Source organism: Chiloscyllium plagiosum, unplaced genomic scaffold (genome assembly GCF_037043375.1).
Source record: "Chiloscyllium plagiosum isolate Xiang-an unplaced genomic scaffold, Cpla_swu_hap1 HiC_scaffold_5, whole genome shotgun sequence".
In the NCBI taxonomy this organism is placed as follows: Eukaryota; Metazoa; Chordata; class Chondrichthyes; order Orectolobiformes; family Hemiscylliidae; genus Chiloscyllium; species Chiloscyllium plagiosum.
This window is the reverse complement of record NW_028270143.1, coordinates 80,519,630-80,545,568: the sequence shown is the minus strand read 5'-3', so window position 1 is coordinate 80,545,568 and position 25,939 is coordinate 80,519,630. Positions and strand designations below refer to the sequence as shown.

Sequence of the window (25,939 nt, the reverse complement as noted above, 5' to 3'; positions counted from 1 at the left end):
CTCTCACACAGTTCTGTTGTCAAGTTAGTGTAATCGATGCATTTACATTTCCTACATCACAATAGTGACTACATCTCAAAATGATTTAATTGGATTTAAAGTACTTTGGGACATCCTGAGGCTGAGAAAGGCATCACTAAAATGTGAGTCTTGTTTTTTTCTATGTTAGGATTTATCTAATTTAACCTTTAAATTGTAATTTTCTGCATGAGTATGTTATTACATACTTCAGCGACTGTGACATTTCACTTGTTTTGTGGAGCTCAACCATTACTTTTTTCACTTTAAGCATGATTCCATAATCTCAATTAACACCACGAATGACATAAATAGCAATTACTTCTCCTGGATCAGAAGGTTAGTATTCTATTTAGCAATGCTTCAATATGAACATAAAATATGTATTTGTATTCTTTATCAGCACATTTACATAGGAACACTGTGACTGTAACTATTAAGGAATAACCACACAAAAATAAATCAGTTATGTTTAAAAATCTACACAACTTCAATGTACATGTACATACATTTCATGAATGCACACAAATACAGAAACTGGACATTTAAATCCCAATATTATAGAATTCTGTGCCATTGAATATAAGGCAATCAAATTATACAATTTGCTGGTGATTTTCCACATGGGATAAGTGGTAACACCAACATATCACCACACAGAACTTAATAATTTAGCTGTTAAATTAGGTAAATTCCAACATCGAACGATTAAGAGCTGGACTTCTATAACAAGTCAAGGTCTGGATCTGTGCCAGTTTGCTGCCATAATTCTGACATTTTTTGGAAAAGTCCGTTTCAGCATCAAGTGGCAGTCAGCAAATTTAGATTAATTAAATTTAATTTACTACCATAATAGGGTTCCTTTCCCATCCCACCCAGGATTTCCAGTCAGCAATGTGGGCAGCCCTCTTTGACTTCAACCATGTCTAGAACAACATGATGATGTCACAGTAGGAAAGGAGAGGGATCAAGACAGAACCATTCTGAAGAAGGGTTGCTGCACCCAAAATATTAACTCTGATTTTTCTACAATGATCCTGCCAGACCTGCTGAGTTTCTCCAGCAATTTCTCTGTTTTGTTGAGTAAAATTCAATTTGGTACATACCATCAGCCAGCAAATATTAGAAACAAAAATGAAGAATAAACTTTGTAGGTAAATTTCAGAAATATACTAAAACCATATAGTCGCGTGGTACAGTATATAGTTCTGATAAAAAGGACTTCAATTAGTCTCATAAAAATATATATTAAAAGCATGAAAAGAGGGGAATTATCTTGAAAGTGTATGCAAGAGAACTTTCTCAATTTGTATTTTTCTAGCATAGCAAGGAAAGAAGTAGTGTTGGCTCTTGTCCTGGATACCAACAAGAGGAGCACATTTAAGACATCATTTAGAGATCAGATAATAAATAATGCAAGGTAGTAAGGATAAAGCCTGATATAAGTCACAGTTGAAGAAGGAAATAATCCAGTGAAGGGATGCTATTTGCCAAGACCATCAAGTTTGGAGTAGAGGGAAAAAGCAAGACAAACCACTTATTGCACCAAGGAATCAGACAAGAGCAGGGAAAATTGATATCCAGAACTGTACACAATACTCCAAGTGCGGCCACACCCAGAGTTTTGTACAGCTGCAGCATAACCTCATGATTCTGGAACTCGATCCCTCTGTTAATAAAAACTAAAACACTGTATGCCTTCTTAACAACCCTGTCAATCTGGGTGGCAACTTTCAAGGATCTGTGCACATGGACACCAAGATCTCTTCTGCTCATCTATACTACCAAGAATCTTACCATTAATCCAGTACTTTGCATTCCGGCTACTTCGACCAAAGTGAATCACCTCACACTTGTCTGCATTAAACTCCATTTGCCACCTTTCAGCCCAGCTGTGCAGCTTATCCATGTCTCTCTGTAACCTACATCATCATTCGTCACTATCCACAACTCCACCAATCTTAGTGTCATCTGCAAATTTACTAACCCACCTTTCTATGCCCTCATCCAGGTCGTTTATAAAAATGATGAACAGCAGTGCACCCAATACCGATCCTTGTGGTACACCACTAGTAACTGGGCTCCAGGATGAATATTTCCCATCAATCACCACCCTCTGTCTTCTTTCAGCAAGACAATTACTGATCAAAACTGCTATATCTCCCACAATCCCATTCCTCTGCATTTTGTACAATAGCCTACTGTGGGGAACCTTATCAAACGGCTTGCTGAAATTCATATATACCACATCAACCAGTTTACTCTCATCTATATGTTTGGTCACCTTCTCAAAGAACTCAATAAGGTTTGTGAGGCACGACCCACCCTTCACAAAACCGTGCTGACTAGCCCTAATCAAATTATTCTTTTCTAGATGTTTATAAATCCTATCTATTATAACCTTTTCCAACGCTTTACCAACAACTGAAGTAAGGCTCACTGGTCTATAATTACCAGGGTTGTCTCTACTCCCCTTCTTGAACAGGGGAACCACATTTGCTATCCTCCAGTCTTCTGGCACTACTCCTGTAGACAATGACAATTTAAAGATCAATGCCAAATGCTCAGCAATCTCCTCCCTGGCTTCCCGAGGACCCGAGGATAAATCCCATCTGGCCCAGGGAACTTATCTATTTTCACACTCTGCAGGATTTCTAATACCTCTTTCTTGTGAACCTCAATCACACCTAGTCGAGTAGCCTGTATCTCAGTATTCTCCTCGACAACATTGTCATTTTCTGGAGTGAATACTGTCGAAAAATATTCATTTAGTGCTTCCCCTATCTCCTCTGACTCCACACACAACTTCCCACCACTATCCTTGATTGGCCCTAATCCTATTCTTGTCATTCTTTTATTCCTTAAATACCTATAGAAAGCCTTAGGGTTTACCCTATTCTATCCGCCAACAATTTCTCATGTCTCCTCCTGGCTCTTCCGAGCTCTCTCTTTAGGTCTTTCCTGACTACCTTGTAACCCTCAAGCGCCCTAACTGAGCCTTCACATCTGATCCTAACATAAGCCTTCTTCTTCCTCTTGACCAGAGATTCCACTTCCTTCATAAACCACGGCTCCTGCGCTCTACAGCTTCCTCCCTGCCTGACAGGTACATACTTATCTAGGACACATAGGGGCTTTTCCTTGAATAAGCTCCACATTTCTAATGTGCCTATCCCCTGCAGTTTCCTTCTCCATCCTATACTTCCTAAATCTTGCCTAATCACATCGTAATTGCCTTTCCCCCAGCTGTAACTCTTGCCAAGTGGTATACACCTATCCCTTTCTATCACTAAAGTAAACATAACAGAATTGTGATCGCTATCACCAAAGTGCTCACCTACTTTGTGGGCGGCACAGTGGCACAGTGGTTAGCACTGTTGCCTCACAGCGCCAGAGACCTGGGTTCAATTCCCGCCTCAGGCGACTGACTGTGTGGAGTTTGCACGTTCTCCCCATGTCTGCGTGGGTTTCCTCCGGGTGCTCCGGTTTCCTCCCACAGTCCAAAGATGTGCAAGTCAGGTGAATTGGCCATGCTAAATTGCCCGTAGTGTTAGATGTAGGGGTAAATGTAGGGGTATGGGTGGGTTGCGCTTCGGCCGGTTGGTGTGGACTCGTTGGGCCGAAGGGCCTGTTTCCATACTGTAATGTAATGTAATCTAATCTAATCTAATCTACTTCCAAGTCTAACACCTGGCCAGGCTCATTACCCAGTACCAAATCTAATGTGGCCCCTTGTTGGCCTGTCGACATATTGTGTCAGGAAGCCCTCCTGCACACACTGGACAAAAACTGACCCATCTATAGTACTTGTACTATAGTATTCCCAGTCAATATTTGGAAAGTTGAAGTCCCCCATGACAACTACCCTGTCTCTCTCACTCCTATCGAGAATCATCTTTGCTATCCTTTCCTCTACAGCTCTGGCACTATTCGGAGGCCGATAGAAAACTCCCAACGGGGTGACCTCTCCTTTCCTGTTTCTAACCTCAGCCCATGCTACCTCAGTTGACGAGTCCCCAAACATCCTTTCTGCAACTGTAATACTGTCCTTGACCAACAATGCCACACCGCCCCCTCTTTTATCATCTTCTCTGTTCTTACTGAAACATCTAAATCCTGGAACCTGCAACAACCATTCCTGTCCCTGCTCTATCCATGTCTCTGAAATGGCCACAACATTGAAGTCCCAGGTACCAACCCATGCTGCAAGTTCACCCACCTTATTCCGGATGCTCCTGGCGTTGAAGTAGACACACTTCAATCCAACTTCTTGCTTGCTGGTGCCATCTTGCATCCCTGAAACTTGATTTCGGACCTCCCTACTCTCAACCTTTCCGATACTCAAACGACAATTTTGGTTCCCATCCCCCAGCTGGATTAGTTTAAACCCACCCCAATAGCCTTAGCGAATTTCCCCCCCCCCCCCCCCAGGATATTGGTACCCCTCTGGTTCAGATGAAGACCATCCTGCTTGTAGAGGTCCCACCTACCCCAGAAAGAGCCCCAATTATCCAAGAATCCAAAACCCTCCCTCCTGCACCATCCCTGTAGCCACATGTTCAACTCCTCTCTCTCCCTATTCCTCGCCTCACTAGCACATGGCACAGACAACAAACCAGAGACAACAACTCTGTTCGTCCTAGCTCTAAGCTTCCATCCCTGAATTTCTGCCTTAAATCCCCATCTCTCTTCCTACTTATGTCGCTGGTGCCTATGTGGACCACGACTTGGGGCTGCTCCCCCTCCCCCTTAAGGATCCCAAAAGCACGATCAGAAACATCACGAACCCTGGCACCTGGGAGGCAACACACCAACCGTGAGTCTCCCTCGTCCCCACAGAACCTCCTATCTGTCCCCCTAATTATGGAGTCCCCAATGACTACTGCTCTGCTCCTCTTCCCCCTTCCCTTCTGAGCAGCAGGGACAGACTCTGTGCCAGAGCCCTGTGCCCAACGGCTTTCCCCTGGTAAGCCCCCCCCCCCCAACAGTATCCAAAACGGTATACTTATTGTTGAGGGGATCCCTGCACAGCCTGCCGGTTCACTTTCCATCCCCTGACTGTAACCCATCTGCCTTTTTCTTGTCCCTGAGGAGTGACTACCTCCCTGTAACTCCTCTCAATAACCCCCTCTGCTACCCAAATGATCCGAAGTTCATCCAGCTCTAGCTCCAGTTCCCTAACGCGGTTTTCGAGCAGCTGGAGTTGGGTGCACTTCCCGCAGATGTAGTCAGCAGGGACACTAGTGTTGACCCTTACCTCCCACATTCTGCAGGAGGAACATTCAACTGCCCTAACCTCCATTCCCACTATTCTAAATTCCCAAAGAGACTGTTGAAAAATAAGGAATAAAAAATAAACTCGTTACCTTACCAATCTGGCGCACAGAACCTTTTTTTGGTTAGAGGAGGAGGATGGGTGGGAGACACTAGCCGAGTAGTGTTTTAGGTAATGAAACCACACAAATATATGACTTCCCAGAAGTCCTTTGCTCCTCCCTCGCACCTCTCGGCAAAATGACAGAAATGGCAGAGACAGTAAGTCAATATTGTGCCTCAGTTGGTGGATGACACTGAAACCATCCCGATAGTAACAGCTAATGCAGAGGTTATTAGAAGAAGGAACTTAAAACATTTGCCATCACTATGAAAATAAAACTGAGTAATCTATAGGGATTAAAAGCAGACAAGTCCCCAGAGCCTGATGGCTTGCAACCTAAGGTCTTATAAGAAACAGCAGTAGAGATAGTGAGTGTACTGTTTATGACATTCTAAAATTCCTTGGATTTGGAAAGGAGGGAGGTAGGAATTAGGAAACTATGGCCAGTTAGTTTAACGTCTGTCACTGGGAAATTGTTAGATTAATTATAAAGGAAGTAGTAACATTCCAAAGTCAAAATGCAATCCATCAGAGTCAGCATGGTTTTATGAATGATAAGTCATGTTTGACTAATTTTCTGGTGTTCTTTGAAGATGCAACAAGCCAAGTGGATAATGGAGATCTTCTAAATGTAGTTTATCTGGACCTCCAAAAGGCATTTGATGAGAAGCCACACAAACGGATAATAGTATTCAAGGTAAGATCACATGGGCCTAGGGGTAATTTATTTGCTTGGATAGAATATTGGCTAAACAACAGAAAGCAGAGAGTAGGGATAAATGAGTATTTGGTTGGCAATGGTTGGCAAGCTGTAACTCGTGGAATGCCATAGACCCTAGTCCTTAGGCCCCAACTATTTGCAATCTACATTAATGACATGGATGCAGGATTAGGATGTACTATAGCAAAATTTGCAGATGACATTAAAATAGGTAGAAAGCAAGTTCCAATGAAGAATTAAGAAATTTACAAAAGGATGTGGATGGGTTGGATAGATGGGCCAAAGCTGACAGAGGGAGGTTAACATGGATAATTATAGTGTTATCCAGTTTGCATTGATGAACAAAAGACATCTTATTATCTAAATGGAAAGAGACTTCAAAATGTTTTAGTGCAGTGGAATCTTGGTGTCCTTGTGCATGAGTCGAGGAAAGCCAGGATAAAGGTACAGCAGGTAATAAAGAGGGTAAATAGAATTTTAGCACTTTTTGCAAAAGGAATGGAGTATAAAAGTAGGGAAGTGTTGTTGCAATTGGACAAAGCATTGTGAAAACTGTAGCTGGAATACTCCATACAACTTTAGTTCCCTTATTTGAGGAAGGATGTAATTGCTTTGGAGGTTTACTAGATAAATTCCAGAGTTTAGGCCTCTACTCGCTAATGTTTCATGTGATGAGAGGAGATCTAGTTGAGATATATAAGCTGCTTGTTTGGGAATCAGCAGAATGGTAGGGATGATTGAATCAAGACGCAGTGAAAGATCTGGCTGCTTTCAAACCACTTAGTGGGAACAGTTGATACAAAAATATCTCTCCATTCAACTTCAAATATGCACCTCTGAAGAAACTGTAGTCTTACACCATGTCGTCAGTTTCTCTTACACCCAGAGAAAACCAGAAGATATTTTCTTTGTGACTAGCCACTTCCTCAAGAACATTTCTCTTGTCCTTCATCTCCAATACTGAATATGAGAAGTTCACGGGGTTCATTAACTTTTTGATAATGTCTCTTGGCATTACTTTCCATCTTATCTCCAATTTCAAATTTACTTTATAATCTTCTCCCCCTTGATTCTCAATGTACTCAAGGTTCATTGTGCCTCCTGTACTCTGGATACCCTCCTAGATAGTTATCCCTCCTGATTCCCACACTACCAAAGATCATTAGCTTAAAAATAATCAACAAGGTCAAGGAAATGCACTTTAAAGAGGATTTCAAAGTGTTGCTCCAGAACTTGCCTCTCCCCTAGTCAAGCTGTTTCAGAACATCTACCCAATATTGTAGAAATTTGCTCAAGTTTGTCCTGTACGCAAAAAGCAGGACAAATCCAACCCAGACAATTATTACCCCATCAGTCATTGCTCAATCATCAATAAATTGATGGAAGGTGTCATTAACAGTGCTATCAAGCAGCACCTGCTCAGTGATGCCCAGTTTGGGTTCCACCAGGACCACTCAGTTCCTGACCTCATTACAACCTTGGTTCAAACATGGACAAAAGAGCTGAATTCCAGAGGTTGGGGGTGGGGTTTAGAATGACAGCCCTTGATGTCAAGGATGTATTGTCAAGATTGGTGTGGTGCTGGAAAAACACAGCTGGTCTGGCAGCATCCGAGGAGCAGGAAAATCGACGTTTCGGACAAAAAGCCCTTCACCAGGAATGAGGTTGGGAGCCTCTGGGGTGGAGAGATAAATGGGAAGGAGGTGGGGCTAGGGAGAAGGTAGCTGAGAGTGCAATAGGTGGATGGAGGTGGGGGTAAAGGTAATAGATTGGAGAGGAGGGTGAAGTGGATAGGTGGGAAGGAAGATTGACAGGTGGGACAGGTCATGAGGACGGTGCTGAGCTGGAAGGTTGGTGCAGAGGGCGACCACCTTCAACACATTATCTGGGCTGACACCAATTGTTAAAGTTCACCCGAGAATGTAACTTTAAAAAAAACGTTTTGTGATTTATATCTGAAAGAAGTGAAACTAACATGGTCATTCTAACAGATGAGAGACTTAACAAACAATCAAGGTATTTTTCAATCTATAATTTCAGTTACATCTCACTGCAAACTTTTGCTATAAATTCTGTGTCTTACAATTGTCTACTCCACAATCACCTGGTGAAGGAGCGGCGCTCCGAAAGTTAGTGCTTCCAATTAAACCTGTTGGAATATAACCTGGTGTTGTTGATTTTTAACTTTGTCCACCCCAGTCCTACACCAGCATCTCTAAAACAATAAAGACAACTGACCTAATTTACAAAGTTCAAGAAAAATGTACTTGTCTAACTTTGACAAACAGTATACATTAAAACCACCAGAAGACGTCGGAAGTAGAGTAAACCTTCACTCATGTGAGTTTGGCCTAAGAGTAAGGATTATTTTATAACCACAGTATTAATCTAAATTTATAAATGATATAGTTTGGTGTAGATCAGTTATCTTACTTACAGCCATAGAATCATAGAATCCTCACAATGTGGGAGCAGACCATTCAGCCCAACGAGTCCACACCAACCCTCCCACCCAGATCCAACCCTCTATCCTCTTCCTGTAACTCAATTTCCCATGGTTAATCCACCTAGCCTGCACATCCCTGGACACTACAGGCAAATTAATATGGAAAATCTACCCAACCTGCACATCTTTGGACTGTGGGAGGAAACTAAAGTACCCAGCAGAAATGGTGGGAATGTGCAGTTGACCGAGGGTGGAATTGAACTCAGGTTGCTGGTGCTATGAGACAGCAGTACTAACCACTAACCACGCCCTTTAAAAAACATTTATTGATGCACTGCTCAGTTCAGATACAGCACAAACTTGCCACTGGTCTCCAGTGTGACAGGCAGGGATACTAACCACTACACTAATGAGGGGCTGTTCAGTATAGGAATAATATAAGACTAAAACAATTTATGTATGTTATTTGCTTAGCTATCCAAAGAAGATGCACACAAACTGAAGCAGTTACTATATTTCTACTGTAACATGTTTGTTTCACAAATAATAATAAAAAAGACACAACCCTCTCTCCCTCGTAGCCCTACACACGGATGAAAAAAACCACCATTTCGACTGGGACAACACATCTATCCTGGGACAGGCTAAGCAAAGACATGCCAGAGAATTCCTAGAGGCCTGGCACTCCAACCACAACACCATAAACAAACACATAGATCTAGATGCCATCTATCAACCCCTCAGAAAATGAACAGGAAATGACATTACCACAAACTCCAGGAACCCCATCCAGGAGAAAGATATAAATAGAAAGCAGGAGACAACAGCTTCGCTTCACTTAGAGGTTGCCACTGATGATGTTACCAAGCCAGGTAATGAAACGTCTGGATATCAAACCTACAGCTCAGCGAGCAAACCTACACCCTAAATAATCATTCTTCTGCTGCTTTGCTTTCACATTCCTAAGTATACTGATATGTGGATAATTCCTACAGTGGTTAATTGCCTTACTTAGATAAGATAATTTCCAAAACGTTAAGAAGTTTGGACATAAGCTGAGTTTTTCTACAGCATTCTCCACTTACCGATCCAGATGGGACATGACTGTTTTGGAGATATCAGCCCCAGCCTCTTGGAGAATTCGGATGATGTAGAAAGGTGAATCACTATTTCTGCCCGGGTGAATGATGACAGGGCAGCCAAGCTGCATTTGTGCCTCAGCTGTAGCTTGAAGAACTTTTCGCTCACTCTCCATCATTGGCCAGGAGCAGCCAATTTCTCCAATCACTCCACACTTGATGTCAGTTCCATCAGCTCCATGGAGAATTTCATTCACCAGAATATCTGTTAGCTGCAGCAAACCAAACCTGGCAATATAATTAAATCAGCATTCCACAGGAATTAACATTTAAAAGTAGTCCTCATGACAAAGATAACTTTTGTAGATTGCCCAGAAATTTCAATATAAACCAAAATTTTCCCTAGTTACTCTCTTCACTATGTTCTCATATTGTTGATAAACCTCATCTATTGGTGTTCCTCCAACCATGATATTCACCCTTCCCCCACCAATATGAAGATTCTAGTATGTGACAAAACTACCTCCAACCACTTTATCATTTCCCTGATGATCCACACCTTCATGTCCAGCCAATTCCTTTCAACACCATCCTCTGACCTCACCATCATCTCTGAAGTTTCTCCACTTTGAACATCTGCCTCTGCATTAGAATGTTCCAAATAGTTGCACCTCTGCCACTTTTCATCTTCACTCTCAAGATTCAAAAGACTATATCTTCAGTGTAGTCTGTGACAAGCCGAGCCAATGGCCATGAGATCTGCCGTGGAAAAATAACATCTCTCTCACTTTACATCAAAATCCCTTCACTTTCCAGCATCTCTAGAGTGCAAGGCATATCTTGAACTTCATTCTCCATTGGAAACTATTCCCATGACACCAGCTTTCAAAACAATGTGTGTCCTCCTCAACTACTCCTAGTTCATCTATGCCAGTTTAAAACACAGCAGACAACAACCTTGCTCCAATTTTCATCCAGCTCTTGCCAAAATTCCTTTTCCCTAAGATCCATTTCCTGATTTTTGAATCTTCAGATGGTCCTCCTCAGTCCAATGCACATACATATCAGCAGTTGCTTCCCCTCCTCAAACAAAATATTTCCTCATCCCCTCCTTTGAAAGCTACCACAATATTTACTTTTTTGAGAAACTCTTAACTGATCAACTGCTGTCCCATCTTCAATCTTCCTTCAATCTCTAAAAGTATGATTGTGTTGTTGCCACCTATGTGTCTAACACCTTATCAACTCTTATTAAATCTCATTTGCAGCACCAAAATATCTATGTTTAAAGTTACCAACAACAGTTTGCACAACTAGGATGTGTTGTCATTCTTCATACTCTTTGATATTTCTGTTATTTTCAACGTGATCCACCAGAATTTCTTCCTCCACAATCACTTATCTACAGCTCACCACCCTTAGCATTGCACCCAAGTAGATTGCTGCATTTACAGCATTCTGCCTACAAAATGATCCCCTGTTGTTGCCGCCAAAACAATTATACATGGTCAAACAGAATCTATAGGCTACAAAGTGTGTTGGTAAATTTTGAATTTGTTGATGTTGCCACAAAAATTCATGTTATTTCTTTATTGCTACAATGACACCCACACATCTTCTGCAATAGCTTCTTTGACCCTCAATGACATAATCAATAAATGTGAGGATGAGTTTCATGTGTTATGACAACTTTTCACAATTGCAACTTTGATACTTCAAGCTTTTGCAATGCTATTGGGATGCCCTATCTGTTAAAAACCAGAATTTCTTACCAATCAACATTGGGGAAAAAAAACCTATTTAGCTTCCAGCAAAATTGCCATAGCTTGACCTGATCCTTTCACCTTCCTGAATACCACCTGAAAATTAGTACAATTGTACTTGATTGTTGCTACTTGGCTTCAAGTTAAAACAAATTGAAAAGTATTCTGTTTATCATCAAGATTATTGATTTTTCTCTCACTTTACCTCACCCCAAATGCTGCTGAAATTTTGAACTATATCTTTTACTAACTTCAAAACCCAACCATGCAACATTGCTCCTTGATTGGGCTAAGATTCATTATGGTAAAACTCTTCTCAACTTTGCTATTTAAGGCAACTAAATGGGCAACAATGAGGGACAACATTAGTGATGAATAGAGATGTGCTAAGTGTATCATACTGGCTACTGTGGACAGCTAAAACTTTGGACAAAATGTTCCCAGTCCCTAAATAGTACAGACAATGGTGAGTCCATTGGGAAATTTGACAGGATCAGAATAAATAAGATTTTGGACATTGAGAAAAGGAAGTCTAATTTTGTAACCAAGTTTTATATGATGAGATGAATCTTGCTAGTGATCGGTAAGAGGCCTATTTGCATACATTTGCATGCCAATAATACCTAATGTTGTGTAACAGTTAATGGGAGGGCAAGGAAGAACAAAAATGAAGTTTTGGAGGTGTCACCCAGACTGAGAGACTGAATCTGTGATTCATTCTGTGAAGCATGACCACTGTTGCCTTCCATCCTCATCCAAGTCACAAGTGCAATTAAAATGAAAATGGCTGTCACCACATCAAAGCTGTGTGTGAACTTCACACATTCACCCTACTATATCAACTGAAAAACCTGGCCCAAGTGCTGCTGACCATAACATTCAACATCACGAATCAAATGCTGTGGGACACAAGCAACGTGTTTCATTCTAGAAAGATTCTTGTCACTTGACAAAGTGGTAATCACCCTCCAAGGTCTTATATATAGTGGTTTATAAAATTATGAGGGGCATGAATAGAGTAAATGGACAAGGTATTTTCCCTAGGGTGGGAGAGTCCAGAACTACAGGCATAGGTTTAGAGTGAGAGGGGAAAAATTTAAAAGGGACCTAACGGGCAACATTTTCATGCAAAGGGTAGTTCATGAATGGAACAAATTGCCAGAGAAAGTGGTGGAGGCTGGTACAAATATAACTTTTAAAAGGCATCTGGAAGGGTTTAGAGGGAGATAGGCCAAGTGCTGGCAAATGGACTAGGTTCACTTAGGATACCTGATTGGCATGGACAAGTTGGACAGAAGGGTCTGTTTCTGTGCTGTTAATCTCTACGACTCTATTTAGCCTACACAAGGTGCAGGACTACTTGCTTCACATCTTGGTCCATGAAATGTCCACACCTTTGTTGTATATGCTGTACTGCTTTTCTTGGGTATAATAGGAAGAAGGGACTGGTCCTTATTATTATTGCCACACGTATAATTTGCTATGTGCGCCAAACATAACAATACACATCTGAATCAGGACAGAGGTACGCAACATCGAGGTAGAATCATCCCAACCGCCTCCTTGTTGGGGACCTCCATGTCCTAATGTTTGAAGGGAACTGTTCAAATATTCTCATGCTTGCTGTGTCTGCTGAATTATCTCATTACTGAGGAGCTATTTTGTTTCTGATATTTCCACACAGGGTTATTAGGACTGTCCCAAATAGATCCAAGCACGAAGGTTGTGGTCATCCCTGCACTAAGGGCTGCTAAATGAATGGATGAGGAATGCATGCACAAGGCCAGCATCAACCTCTGGCAGATGTGGAGTTGACCCCTAGTGTGGAGCTTCCAGCTGTAGTTGCCCTCATAACGATACAGGAAACACACATTGGTGTATCTTCCATGGGAATGCCATGCAAATGAGAGAGGGGCAGTAGCACTATACTGTGTTCAAAATGGAGGTCAGAATGCCATTTCATTTGTTCACTGTATCTGGATTGCGACACCTTCTTCCATTGGGGATAACAAACGATATAGGGTGGTCTCTTCACAGCAGGTTTCCATGCAGACCATGTCTGGGATGACTGTTCAGACAGAGGGCATTACTTGATTCTCAGAACTTCTGCCCCAAGTGACTGGAGGATACACCAAGGCTCTGGAATGGACAGTGGGATTCATGAAAGCTGCAGCATTAGTTGCAGCTAAAATGACATTACTCACACAGCTGATGATGAAAAGTGAACACATATTTACAAATGTGCGCTCTGTGTGTCATGCACAGTTACAGGTTCCCCAGTTCACCTTAAAATCCATCAGGATTGAGTGTGGCTGCGAGAATGGAGGTGGAGGGACTCTGGTGTGTTCTGAAAGGAAACTTGTGGGTAGCCTGCATGTGGTTTCTCCTTTGGCTGGGCCAGCACCACCCAATCTCCTTGTGATAAAGGGTCACAAGGAATTAGGTTAATGTCCCTTAACTTCAATGTCCCTCAAGGTGGTTGACTCTTAACTACCGTCTGGGACAGGCAATAAATCCTAGGCTAGCCAGCGATGCCCCCATTCAGTGTATGAATAAAAAATAACCTTTTGTTGTCCTGACTTTGGTGCTGAGCACAAATGGCTTGAACAATGGAGTATAAATCTGTGGTTATGCAGCAGATATTGAGTGTGTTGAACCTCCCATACTCACCAACAATCTGTGCATGGAGCCAGCCAGATGCTCACGTGCCAGAGGCAGCACAATAGAAATAAGCATGGGTGAAGTCTTCCAGTCTTCAAGTCAATTTGCCCAGTACCTCTGACAAAATGCAAAATGGGGTAGCAGTTTAGGATTATTAAGAATACCTTTACAGAAGAGGTAATGGGAGTGCCATTCAGCGTTTGACATTGATCCTTACTTGGTTGTTGGGATGTGGAGGGTTACGTATCATCACAAGAGTAGTGTCTATCCTTTGCCACTAAGGCATGGTCTGAGGAGAGAGATGTCAGGTGCTGCACCACCCTTTTTAGCTCTCTCCACCCTATTGTAGGCTTTTTTCCCCTAGAAGCAATAAAGGCAGGGATTACGTGAGATGAGAGATAAGGTGAGATGTCTGACAAAACAATTGGTGCTGATGCAGGCTTAGGAAAAATGGGGAGGGTTCCGAGTGAATGTGTAGGCTACACAGAGGTCATGCACGGTTGGCTCTGTAAGGGGCAAGGATTGTGGTGTGGGGGTTTTGCGAGGTGGGCAGAGTGAGTGAGGAAAGATGCTGAAGGCAATGGTGAAAGTGGCACAGAGAAGATGGTGGCCCTTGCCCTTGCAGATCACAAAACGTCACTCACCTTTTTGCAGTACTGCTGAGTGCATCTCCACACCGACCTGGGACGGTCTGGTGCCATGGTCTCCTCTATCTGCCCTGAGGAAAGAGGACAACTGCCATCTGCAGCACCCTTCCTGTAAAGAGCTCCAGGGCCCTAGTCAGTGAAGCAGGGAGCTAACCTCCCCTTCTCAGCCATCTCTGAAGCAATGCTTCAGACACGTGAACCATGAAGGGCATCTCCTGAATGACAGTGTGGTGCACAGTTGCATTTTAAAAATGGCACCGGTGCCAGTGCAGGGAATCCCAGGAAGCCCCAGCGATGGCGAGTAATTCTGCCTCTAGAGAGTGCAAGACAGGGTAAGTGGGCACCATTGAGGTGTGGTGCATAGATAATGAGGTGCACTGCAGAGCATAACATAAGAAATTCACAAGAACCACACACACAAACAAGCCCTCTGTGAAACTCCCTGAAATTGATGCATTGCCAGTTTTTGGTAAAATTCAACCATTTGTATTTTTATAGCATCAATACGTCATTCAAATTCATCTTCAGGCTCTGCTATGTGCCAAGATTTGTCTCAAGGCTTATTCTACAAATGTAATTAAATGCCCATGTTTCTGTTTACTTCAGTGCGATGAACAAGACTATTTCATGGTGGTGATTGAATTCTTACCAGCACAACATTCAGGCACTATCATCTATAAAGCAAAATGCACATTACTGGAATGCTTTCCTAAAGCAATAGTAAACTGATGGAGGAGAAGGATGGGGTAATAAAACACAGTCTGTAAAACCATACACACACTGGCACTACACTAATGATTTCAAAAGCTGCAGGGTCATGAAGACAGTTATGACGCTCCTTCAGTCACTTGATGGCAATGCTCCATATCAACTAAAGAAATTTGACGTCGCTAATCTTCAACTGAACTCGACATAATTAATGTAAGGAACTGACTTGATGAAGTTCCTGAGTGCACTAGAGGAAGAATGCTGAATTTAAAAAAACCTTGAATACTAGTGTTCTTCTGCTCCTAATCATTGCACTTCTGTATGTGAGTTTAATTTCACACAAATATTTTTTATTCTGAAAATATACAACTGCAATGATTGTGAACTGTGTGCTAGATTTAGCTAATTAAATTACTTATTTAGATCAGTTTTAATATTTGTCTCACCACCTATTTTATGCAAAACTATTTTGTTCTTTACAAACGATTTGAAGAAATGGGATATCATCATGCGCGTCCTTCAGAAATGCACATAAATATTTTGGGAACTACCTTAACTGTGTTTAGTACAAACAATGAAGTCTCACAATTCCAAAATCTATTTGACTACTGCACAGAGCAAACACACTATACATGCTATCTGACTCACTCCTGCCAGTTCAGGAGATAAAAATCAGTCCCAATCGAAGGAGTATCGGGTTAGCAGTGTAATTGGAGGCAATCTGCTCCTGCCAATTGTACATCCCCACTGAAAATGACCTTCCTATCAGTTTCACAACACTTCAAGACTTAAATAATGCCCTTCAAACTTATTAGCCCTGCAAAAGTATTTTAACAAATTTTAACAACTGAATGATTCATTCAAAATTGCGGCAATCAGTTTTCATTCCGGTATCTAAGTAATTGCATTGGAAACAAGTGGACAGACTTATAATTGGCAATTTTTAGATGTAGACATTTTTGAAAAGCATTTGTATCTATTCAGTTTGTTTCTAGATTTGTAAGACTTACAAGTCGATTACGACAGGAAGCATTCAATGAAGCAGTAATGTGATATGTCATATGGTACACTTCGTTATGTTTCACTGATTTCTTTTGTATTAATGGTGGATCAAGAGCAGCAGCTCGGTCAGTTGAACTTTTATATCATTAGAATGTGATAGCCTTCTGTGACACTCAGAAGAGCCATCCTCCACAGACATAAAAGGCCATCAATTACCAATATTACTTTTACACCATGAATACTTGATACACATTGGGAACATCACTGTATCCTGGGTGACAGTGCAAAGACCAAACTAATGAACATTCGCTATGTCTAACATGATCTCGGTAAACTCCTGGTACTCTCTTCAAACCTTTGACATCCCTTCTGAAGTGTGGTGATCAGAATTATATATAATACTCAAGCTGAGGCCTAAACAATCATTAGTTTAGTACAACTTCTTACTTTTAGTTTTCAATCTCACTATTTTAAGAAAAAGCATCCAATTTACTTTCTTGATGAACTTATCAACTTGCTCTGTCATCTACAAAGATTTGTGAAGAAACACTTCCACAGGGTAGATGTCTATGCTTTTGCACCTTTCTTAAAAGTACACCAAATAGATTATATCACATCTCCAAGTTGTTCATTGCAAAGTGCATCGCTGCACCTTAGCATAACTGGAAAAGCAAAAGTCTTAACAATGATCCCTGGAAAAGAATGCATCCTTCTCTCCAATCAGGACACATTCATTTACCATTATCCTCCATTTTCAATTCCTTCATCAATAGCATGCTCAAGGTACCACTATCACTTTGTTTTTTTTTAAATAATCTGTTATGTGGTATTTTATTGAAGACCAAGTATTCTGAAGAGATACTTTGAGGTGCCCGAAGAGTGGAGGTTGGCTAACGTGGTGCTACTGTTTATGGAAGGTGGTAAGGCAAGCCAGGGAACTATGTACCAGTGAGCCTGACATCGGTGGTGGGCAAGTTGTTGGAGGGAATCCTGAGGGACATGATTTACATGTATTTGGAAAGGCAAAGACTGATGAAGGATTGTCAACATGGCTTTGTGCATGGGAAATCATGACTCACAAACTAGATTGAGTTCCTTGAAGAAGTAACAAAGAGGATTAATAAGGGCAAAGCAGTAGATGTGATCTGTATGGACTTCAGTAAGGCATTCGACAAGGTTCCCCATGGGATATTGGTTAGCAAGGTTAGATCTCATGGAATACAGGGAGAACTAGCCAATTGGATATAGAACCTAGCTCAAAGGTAGAAGACAGAGGGTGGTGGTGGAGGGTTGTTTTTCAGATTGGAGGCCTGTGACCAGTGGAATGCCACAAAGATCGGTGATGGGTCCTCTGCTTTTCATCATTTATATAAATGATTTGGATATGGGCATAAGAGGTATAGTTAGTAAGTTTGCAGATGACACCAAAATTGGAGGTATAGTGGACAGCGAAGAAGATTACCTCAGATTACAACTGGATCTTGATCAGATGGGCCAATGGGCTGAGAAGTGGGACATGGAGTTTACTTTAGATAAACGTGAGGTGCTGCATTTTGGAAAAGCAAATCTTAGCAGGACTTATACACTTAATGGTAAGGTCCTAGGGAGTGTTGTTGAACAAAGAGACCTTGGAGTGCAGGTTCATAGCTCCTTGAAAGTGGAGTCGCAGGTAGATAGGATAGTGAAGAAGGCGTTTGGTATGCTTTCCTTTATTAGTCAGAGTACTGAGTACAGGAGTTGGGAGGTCAAGTTGCAGCTGTACAGGACATTGGTTAGGCCACTGTTGGAATGTTCTGTGCAATTCTGGTCTCCTTCCTATCAGAAAGATGTTGTGAAATTTGAAAGGGTTCAGAAAAGATTTACAAGGATGTTGCCAGGGTTGGAGGATTTGAGCTATAGGAAGAGGCTGAACAGGCTGGGGCTGTTTTCCCTGGAGCGTCAGAGGCTGACGGGTGACCTAATTGATGTTTGTAAAATCATGAGGGGCAAGGATAGGGTAAATAAGCAAAGTCTTTTCCCTGGGGTGGGACAGTCCAGAACTAGAGGGCATAGGTTTAGGGTGTGAGGGGAAAAAGGTATAAAATAGACATAAGGGGCAACTGTTTCACGCAGAGGGTGGTACGTGAATGGAATGAGCAGCTAGAGGAAGTGGTGGAGGCTGGTACAATTGCAACATTTAAAAGGCATCTGGATGGGTCAATGAATAGGAAGGGTTTGGAGGGATATGGGCCAGGTGTTCGCAGGTGCAATTAGATTGGGTTGGGGTAACTAGTCAGCATGGAAAAGTTGGACCGAAGGGTCTCTTTCCATGCTGTACATCTCTATGACTCCATGACTCTATGAATCCTGAGATCAGTCAGGTAGTGTTTTAGACAGTGTTTGCCCTTTGTTAATTATGAAGAAATTCGGCTGAACATTCCTGTCTGATTATATTTAACTGATTGCTGATAATAAGTTATCCTTTTCTGTCAGGTTTTGCTGGGGCAGATGGAATGGTTTTCACAACTAGTTTGTACTGACTTGCAAGATCAGCAGAGCTTGGCTTTGGTTTTCTGAGTTGGCTGAACCAGTGCAGCAAGTGGAATCATGCAAACAGTGTTGAGGCCTGGGGGCATAAAATGCTCGTGGGTGAGAGCTGATAAAGGGCTTTTGTCCGAAACGTCGATTTTCCTGCTCCTCGGATGCTGCCTGACCTGCTGTGCTTTTCCAGCACCACTCTAATCTCGAATCTGGTTTCCAGCATCTGCAGCCCTTGTTTTTGCCTACGAGAGTTCGACCCAGCCGTCTGGGATCGATCGGTCCCAGCACAGTCTGAACTTTCCCACTCAGCTCTGACATCTTCCTGAGGGCATAAAGAGATTGGAGTCTCCCACGACTACTTTTCCGTCTCCGTTAAAGTAAAATCCCGTTCTGGCTAAAAACTAAAACCCTAATTGACAGCGTGTTTCAATAGTAGCAATCCATTAAGGAAAGAGTACTGTAAGATCAGCTGTTTACTATCCTGCTGGTAAATGTCCAAATGTTACTTTCCTTACTGTCCCTGTTGAACGAAACCTCTCCAAATGTTCTCAACTTTCTTTCCCAGATCAGTTGCAATTGGTGATAAAAGTGGGGAATGAATTGTATCCATCCCGGTAGTGTGAAGACCCTTTTCTGCCTACGGTACTGATTTACCCCTGTTCTGTGCAGTTACCTTCTCCACAGATGTACTCCGCGTTTCAGATGAATGAGTCTCGGCCACATAGAATCCTGCCCCCGCAATGATCTGAACTCCAGTTTCTTCAGAAAGGCGCCGGAGAGCCTTCACATCCCTGCATATCCCAGTGGTGGTATTTTCCACGATGGTCCCACCGCCCACTTCCTTAAAGTGCAGGAGTTCCCCTTTAACCGCCTCCACTTCCTCGTTCAACAGCAGATTGGCCCTGTGACTGTAGGGGTTCTGTTTGAGCCAGTACAGGTTATTCATGGTAATCGGCATTTCAGAGCAGGCTTCTTGACCCGGGGGTGGCGGCGTGTAACAGAAAGCGAAAGACATGGTCAGATGCTCATGGGTGAGGGTTCGACCCAACCGTCTGGGATCCATCACTCCCAGCACGGTCTGAACTTTCCCACTCAGCTCTGACATCTTCCTGAGGTGCTACCTGCAAACTAAGAACAAGCAAACGATTAGCTGCAGCCTGACTGCCAGCTCGTCCCCACTAATGAGAAAAGGTTGCCCTGAACTCTGCACATAACAAGGAGGCAGCTTTTTCCGGAGTCGCTTAAAGTCATACCAGACGGCTGTAAAATATTGCTAACTCAGCAGATTTGGAAACCTTTACAAGCTCCAGATTAAAACCCACGTGATAAAATCCCACAATTTGCCAACTCTCAGAATAGTTCCGGCACCTGATGATAACTCTCTCTGACACTCATTTGCCTGCAGAATCCTGCAATGTTGCACTTTTAATTGGACTGAGTCACGTCAGCGTTATGAAAGATCCAAAAACAGTAAAGATCCCATTGCCTGAAATTCGTACCGAGTCGGGACAGTCGATTCACGAATCGAGGTGCAGTCCAGCTATCAGATACCAAGGTGCCTGGTCAAGTTTCAATCCAGCTGTCAGTCAGCAGCCCATTACAGTTTTCTCTTCCGTGATCCGTGCAGCGCACATTCTCGCGAGGTCCTATCTGCACTTTGCCCCTTTCACTTTGCCATATGTTGATGTTGTACAGGAACTATCCAGCAAGACTTTCAAGTTAGGCAGTGTTAGTGCACATTCGTGTGTGAGTTTGATTACAAATGTTGAAGTAAACCACGTCACCAAATTCAGAGACTGAATACTGAAATGTTACTGTATTCGATCGCACCGTGAGCGAATGTTTATATATTTCTTTATAAATCAACACTTCATTTACCACGAATGCTGTACGTTGCTCGTACATTCGCATGTTCTCCTCCAGAGCTCATTGTCAAAGTATCGCAGAGAGAGCAGAAGGAACACAGGACAATATCCACCCAGTTACAATAGCTGTCCTGGTCCGAGGTGGCAGAGGTTGTAGTTTGGAAGGGGCTGTTGAAGGAACCTTGGTGATCTCGTGCATTACGTCTCGCAGAGAGTACGCATTCCTGCCCCTGTGGTAAAGGGAGTGAATGTTGAAAGCAATAAATGGGATGTCAGTCAAATAAACTTTTTTCCTGGATGGTATCAAACTTGTTGACGGTCAAGGGCAGATACTCTTACCTCTGAAGTCCAGCTCCTTTGTCCACATTTGGACCAAGGCTGTAAGGAGAGCAGCGCCCGAGCAGCCCAAGCGGAACCCAAACTGAGTGTCAGTGAGCAGGTTATTGTTGAGCATGTCACGCGTGTTAGCACTGTCACTGACCACTCCCATCGTTTTGTTGAAGATTGAGAGTAGACTAATGGTTTGATGGTTGGCTGGGTTGGACTTAACCTGAGTTTTGTGGACTGGACATACCTGGGCAATGTTCCACATTTGTGGGCTTGCTATACTGGAACAGTTTGGCCAGTGGTATGCCTAGCTCTGGAGCACAAAGCCTCAGAACTGTTGTTGCAATATAGTCAGGGCCAATAGTCTTTGCAGTATTCAGTGTCATCAGCTGTTTCTTAATGTCACATGGCATGAATCAAATTGATTGAAATCTGAAATCTGTGATGCTGGGACGTTCAGCAGGAGGCTGAGAAAGATAATCCACTCAGCACTTCTGGCTGAAGATGGATGCAGAAACTTCAGTCTTATCTTTTGCACTGGTATGGGAGCTCCTCCCAATGTTGAGGCTAGGCCTATTTATGGAGCCTTCTCCTCCAGTAAGTTGTTTAATTGTAAACCATTATGTTGGTTATGAAATTGTTTCTCATTCCTGAAGAAGGGCTTATGCCCGAAACGTCGATTCTCCTGTTCCTCGGATGCTGCCTGGCCCGCTGTGTTTTTCCAGCACCACATTTTTCAACTCTGGTCTCCAGCATCTGCAGTCCTCACCTTTTCCCTATGAAATTGTTTAGCCCATCTATCACTTGCTCCTTATGTTATTAATATGTACATAGCCCTGTTTTGTAGCTTCATCAAGTTGACACTTCATTGTAAAGTATACCTGGTGCTGCGCTTGGTATTTGCACTTATCATTTCTCAGGTTGGTGGTAATGGCAGAGTGGAGAATATACTGGGCCATGAGGTTACAGATGAGAGGACCAAACAATTTTTCTTCTGTTGATGGCCCACAGTGCCTTATGGATGTCCAGTTTTGAGCTGCTAGATTGGTTTGCATGCTGTCCTATTCAGTGCAGTTGTAATGTCACACATGATGATGGATGTTCTCCTCGAAGTAAAGATAGAACTTTGTCTCCAAAGTCACTATGTGGTTGTCATGATACCATGACACTATTGGTATTGACACTGAGATCTGCAACTCTGAGTACATTCTGTAACTTTGCTGCTGTCAGTGTTTCCAAGTAGTGTTCAGCATGGAGGAATACAATTCATCAGCCGAAGTACGTGATAATTAACAAGAGGTTTCTTTGCCCATGTTTGACCCAATGCCATGTGACTTAATGGGGTCAGAGACAATGTTGCGAACACCCAGAAGAACTCCCTCCTTACTCTACTCCACTGTTCATTCAGGATAGAACATACCCAGGGATGGTGAAGGAGGTGTCCATGACATAATCAATTAGGCATTGTTCCATCAATGACTGTATCAGGTTGTTGTTGACTGGTCTGTGGGTCAGCTCTCCTGATTTTGGCACAAGCCCCATTTCATTTAACATATCATTTCCATTAGTTTTATTCCATTATTTTTAACCAAAATATAGAACTTAATACTTATAAGACTCAGATTCCATCTGCAGTTTTTATTTGCCTATTGCTCCATCTTGTCAAAATCTTTTAACTTCTATTTTTGAAATAATCACCAACACTTTTTAACATGTTATCAGCTGCAAAATTTACCTGATTCCTTTAGGCATATATTCAAATGACTTAGATGAACTGTAGGACTTCATTACCTACTGCCAAAATGATTGAAAATCTGATCATAAACAATTCTGTATCGTTTTATCCATTCATAGAATGTGGGTGTCACTGGCTGCCCAGCATTTGTTGTCCATCCCTAGAGACCCTTGAGAAGGTGGTAATGAGCTACCTTCTTGAACTGCTGTAGCCCATAAGCTGTAGGTAGACCCACAATGTTGCGAGGAAACAAGCTGCAGAAATTTTAACCCAGTGAAAGTGAAGGGATGTCTATATATTTCCAAGTCAGGATGGTGAGTAGTTTGGAGGGGAATTTGCAGGTGGTGGGATGTTCCCATATATCTGCCACCCTTGTCCTTTCACATGGAAGTGGTTTCATGTTTTGAAGGTGCTATCTAAGGATCTTCGATGAATTTTTGCAGTGCATCTTGTAGATGGTACATACTGCTGATATTGATTGTCAGTTGTAGATGGAGTGGATGTTTGTGGATGTGGTGTCAATCAAGTGGGCTGCTTTGTTTGGGATGGTGTCAAACGTTTTGAGTACTATTGAGTTGTTAAGGACCAGAACAAAGCCCCTCAAAATATATTTAGAAGATAACCTAGACCCCAACTTTGTTTCATTTTTAAAGGCAAGTGTAAGGCATTGTGTTTTGATTGCAATTTGATGAGTCAAACTCCCAAGCTTAAGGCAAAACACACTTTATTTTTATATTATAGTTAAAATATAAACAAAAGACAGAAGAATTGGAATAACTTAATTATATTGGAAAACTTAACAGAATAATAGATGATTTAATTACTAAGCATGAACTGTTCCAATATAGTAGCATCCAGAAACAGATCTTTCGCAAAGGCAAATTCAGCAAAATAGATTGTCTCACATGCAATTCTTGAAGCAGGAAGTGAACCCAAGCTTTTAGCTGTAACAGAGAGAGGAATAACAGCTTCCACATCCAGCCTTGAGACCATAGCTGAAAGTTAAACTAAAATTCTGATTCGGTGGGAGCTTGACTCCACCCATTCGTGCTGCTTCTGTTGTTCCAACTTTAAAAAATCCCAAGGCCTTACAAGCTGTTTACTTTATTTACTTGGAACACACCATTTGGCACCTCTGTTCAACCTATCTTCGGAACAAGAACAGGACAAAATACCCATCTAAAAGCCATAGCATCATCACAGAGCTGTACACATCCAGGCATGTGGGGAGTATTCCATCACACTCGTGACTTGTGCCTTGTAGATGATGGACAGGCTTTGGGGAGTTTAGAGGTGAGTTACTAATCACTGTACTCCTAGTCTCCAAATTGCTCTTGTAGCCACTGTGTTTATATGGCGAGTCAAATTGAGTTTCTTGTTAATGATAATCCCCCAGGATGTTGATGGTGTGGATTCAGTGATGGTAACACCATTGAATGTCAAGGGGCAGTGGTTGCATTGTCTCTTATTGGAGATGATCATTGTCTGGCATTTGTGTGGCACAAATGTTACTTGCTACTTGTCATCCCAAGCCTGGATATTATCCAGATCTTGTTGCATTTGAACATGGAATGCTTCCGTATCTGAGGAGTCTCATTTGGTGTTGAACATTGTGCAATCATCAGTGAACATCCCCAGTTCTGACCCTTATGATGGAAGGAAGGTCATTTTTGAAGCAGCTGAAGGTGGTTGCGTCTAGGACACTACCCTGAGGAACTCCTTCAGAGATGTCCTGAAGCTGAGATTATGAATCCCCAACAACTACAACCATTTTCAAATGTGCCAGGTATGACTCCAACCAGCAGAGAGTTTGGCCCCAATATTCATTGATACAGTTTGTCTCGTGCTCCATGATGCCACACTCAGTCAAATGTGGCCTTGATGTCAAGGGCTGTCACACTCACCTCACTCTGGATTTCAGCTCTTTTATCCATGTTGAACCAAGGCTATAATGAGGTCCAGAGCTGAGTGGCCCTGACGGAATCCAGACTGGCCATCAGTAAGCAGATTATTGCTGAGCAGGTGTTGATTGAAAGCACTATTGATGACACCTCCCATCACTTTACTGATGATCAAGAGTAGATTGATGGGGCAGTAATTGGCAGGGTTGGAGTTGTTCTACTTCATGTGTACTGTAAATACCTGGGCAATTTACCACATTGTTGAGTACCTGTGTTGGAAGAGCTCCATGAGTGGCAAGTTCTGAAGCATATGTCTTCAGTACTATTGTTGGAATGTTATCAAGGTCCATAACCTTAACACTATCCAGTGTCTCCAACAATTTCTTGATATTGCTTGGAGTGAATCAAATTGGCTGAAGACTAGTATTGGTGATGCTGAAGAGGTCAAATGGATCAATCAATTGACACTTGTGGCTGAAGATTTGTTGAAATGCTGTGCTGTTTCTACCATTGAGGATCCTGTCCAGTGAGTGGTTTAATTTTCCACCACTACTCATGACTGAATGTGGCAGGACTGCACACCTTAGATCTGATCCATTAATTGTGACATCCCTTAGTTCCAGCTATCACTTGCTGTTTATGCTGTTTGGCATGCAAGTAGTCCTGATTGCTTGCCTCGCTATGTTGACACCTAATTTAAAACCAAATATAAAATGTGTTCACTTCCTCAATTTCACACCCAATCATTTCTAACAAAGTTCTGCATGGTACTTACTCAAAGGCTTTGCTGAAGACCATATGCACCAAATCCACTACCATTCCTACCATCTGCGATGTCTGCTACTTCTTCCAATACTGCACTGTTTATCATGCACACTCATCCATGTAATGTCTGGGCTGGCTACTTGCTCCTTATTTTTATGCATATTACCTTCATACTTAATGCACACAAAACTCGATCTTGCCATAGATATTAATTAACTGGCTTGATATTATTTTGAATAGTGCAGCCTCATTTCTAAAATTGATCTCTATACATGCAACCTTCCAATCCTCTGGCATGTAAAACCTCACCAATTTTCTCTCCTATCTATTTTAGGATTATAGGATCAGACCTGGTACCTTATCATCCTTTAAACATTTTATCTAAAATTTGCTTTTACCCATTT

The 25,939-nt window shown here is 42.2% G+C and overlaps 1 protein-coding gene across 5 annotated transcripts in view; it reads right to left on the bottom strand.

The window, feature by feature from the left end:
* Nucleotides 1-21,049, bottom strand: part of pter (phosphotriesterase related) — a 40,157-nt gene extending 19,108 nt beyond the window's left edge. The window contains exons 1-3 of one of the 5 annotated variants that reach the window (XM_087987357.1): nt 20,821-21,049; nt 19,616-20,070; nt 9,648-9,913 (exon numbers count right to left, since the gene is read on the bottom strand). In XM_087987357.1, the coding sequence (XP_087843483.1) occupies nt 9,648-9,913; nt 19,616-20,047 (698 nt within the window). In that variant the 5' untranslated portion in view covers nt 20,048-20,070; nt 20,821-21,049. Of the gene's footprint in view, nt 1-9,647; nt 9,914-19,615; nt 20,071-20,310; nt 20,334-20,441; nt 20,799-20,820 lie in introns of those variants that run through there. The other 4 variants (XM_087987360.1, XM_087987359.1, XM_087987356.1 and 1 more) reach the window with 4 other exon arrangements.
* Between the last annotated feature and the right edge of the window lie 4,890 nt (nt 21,050-25,939).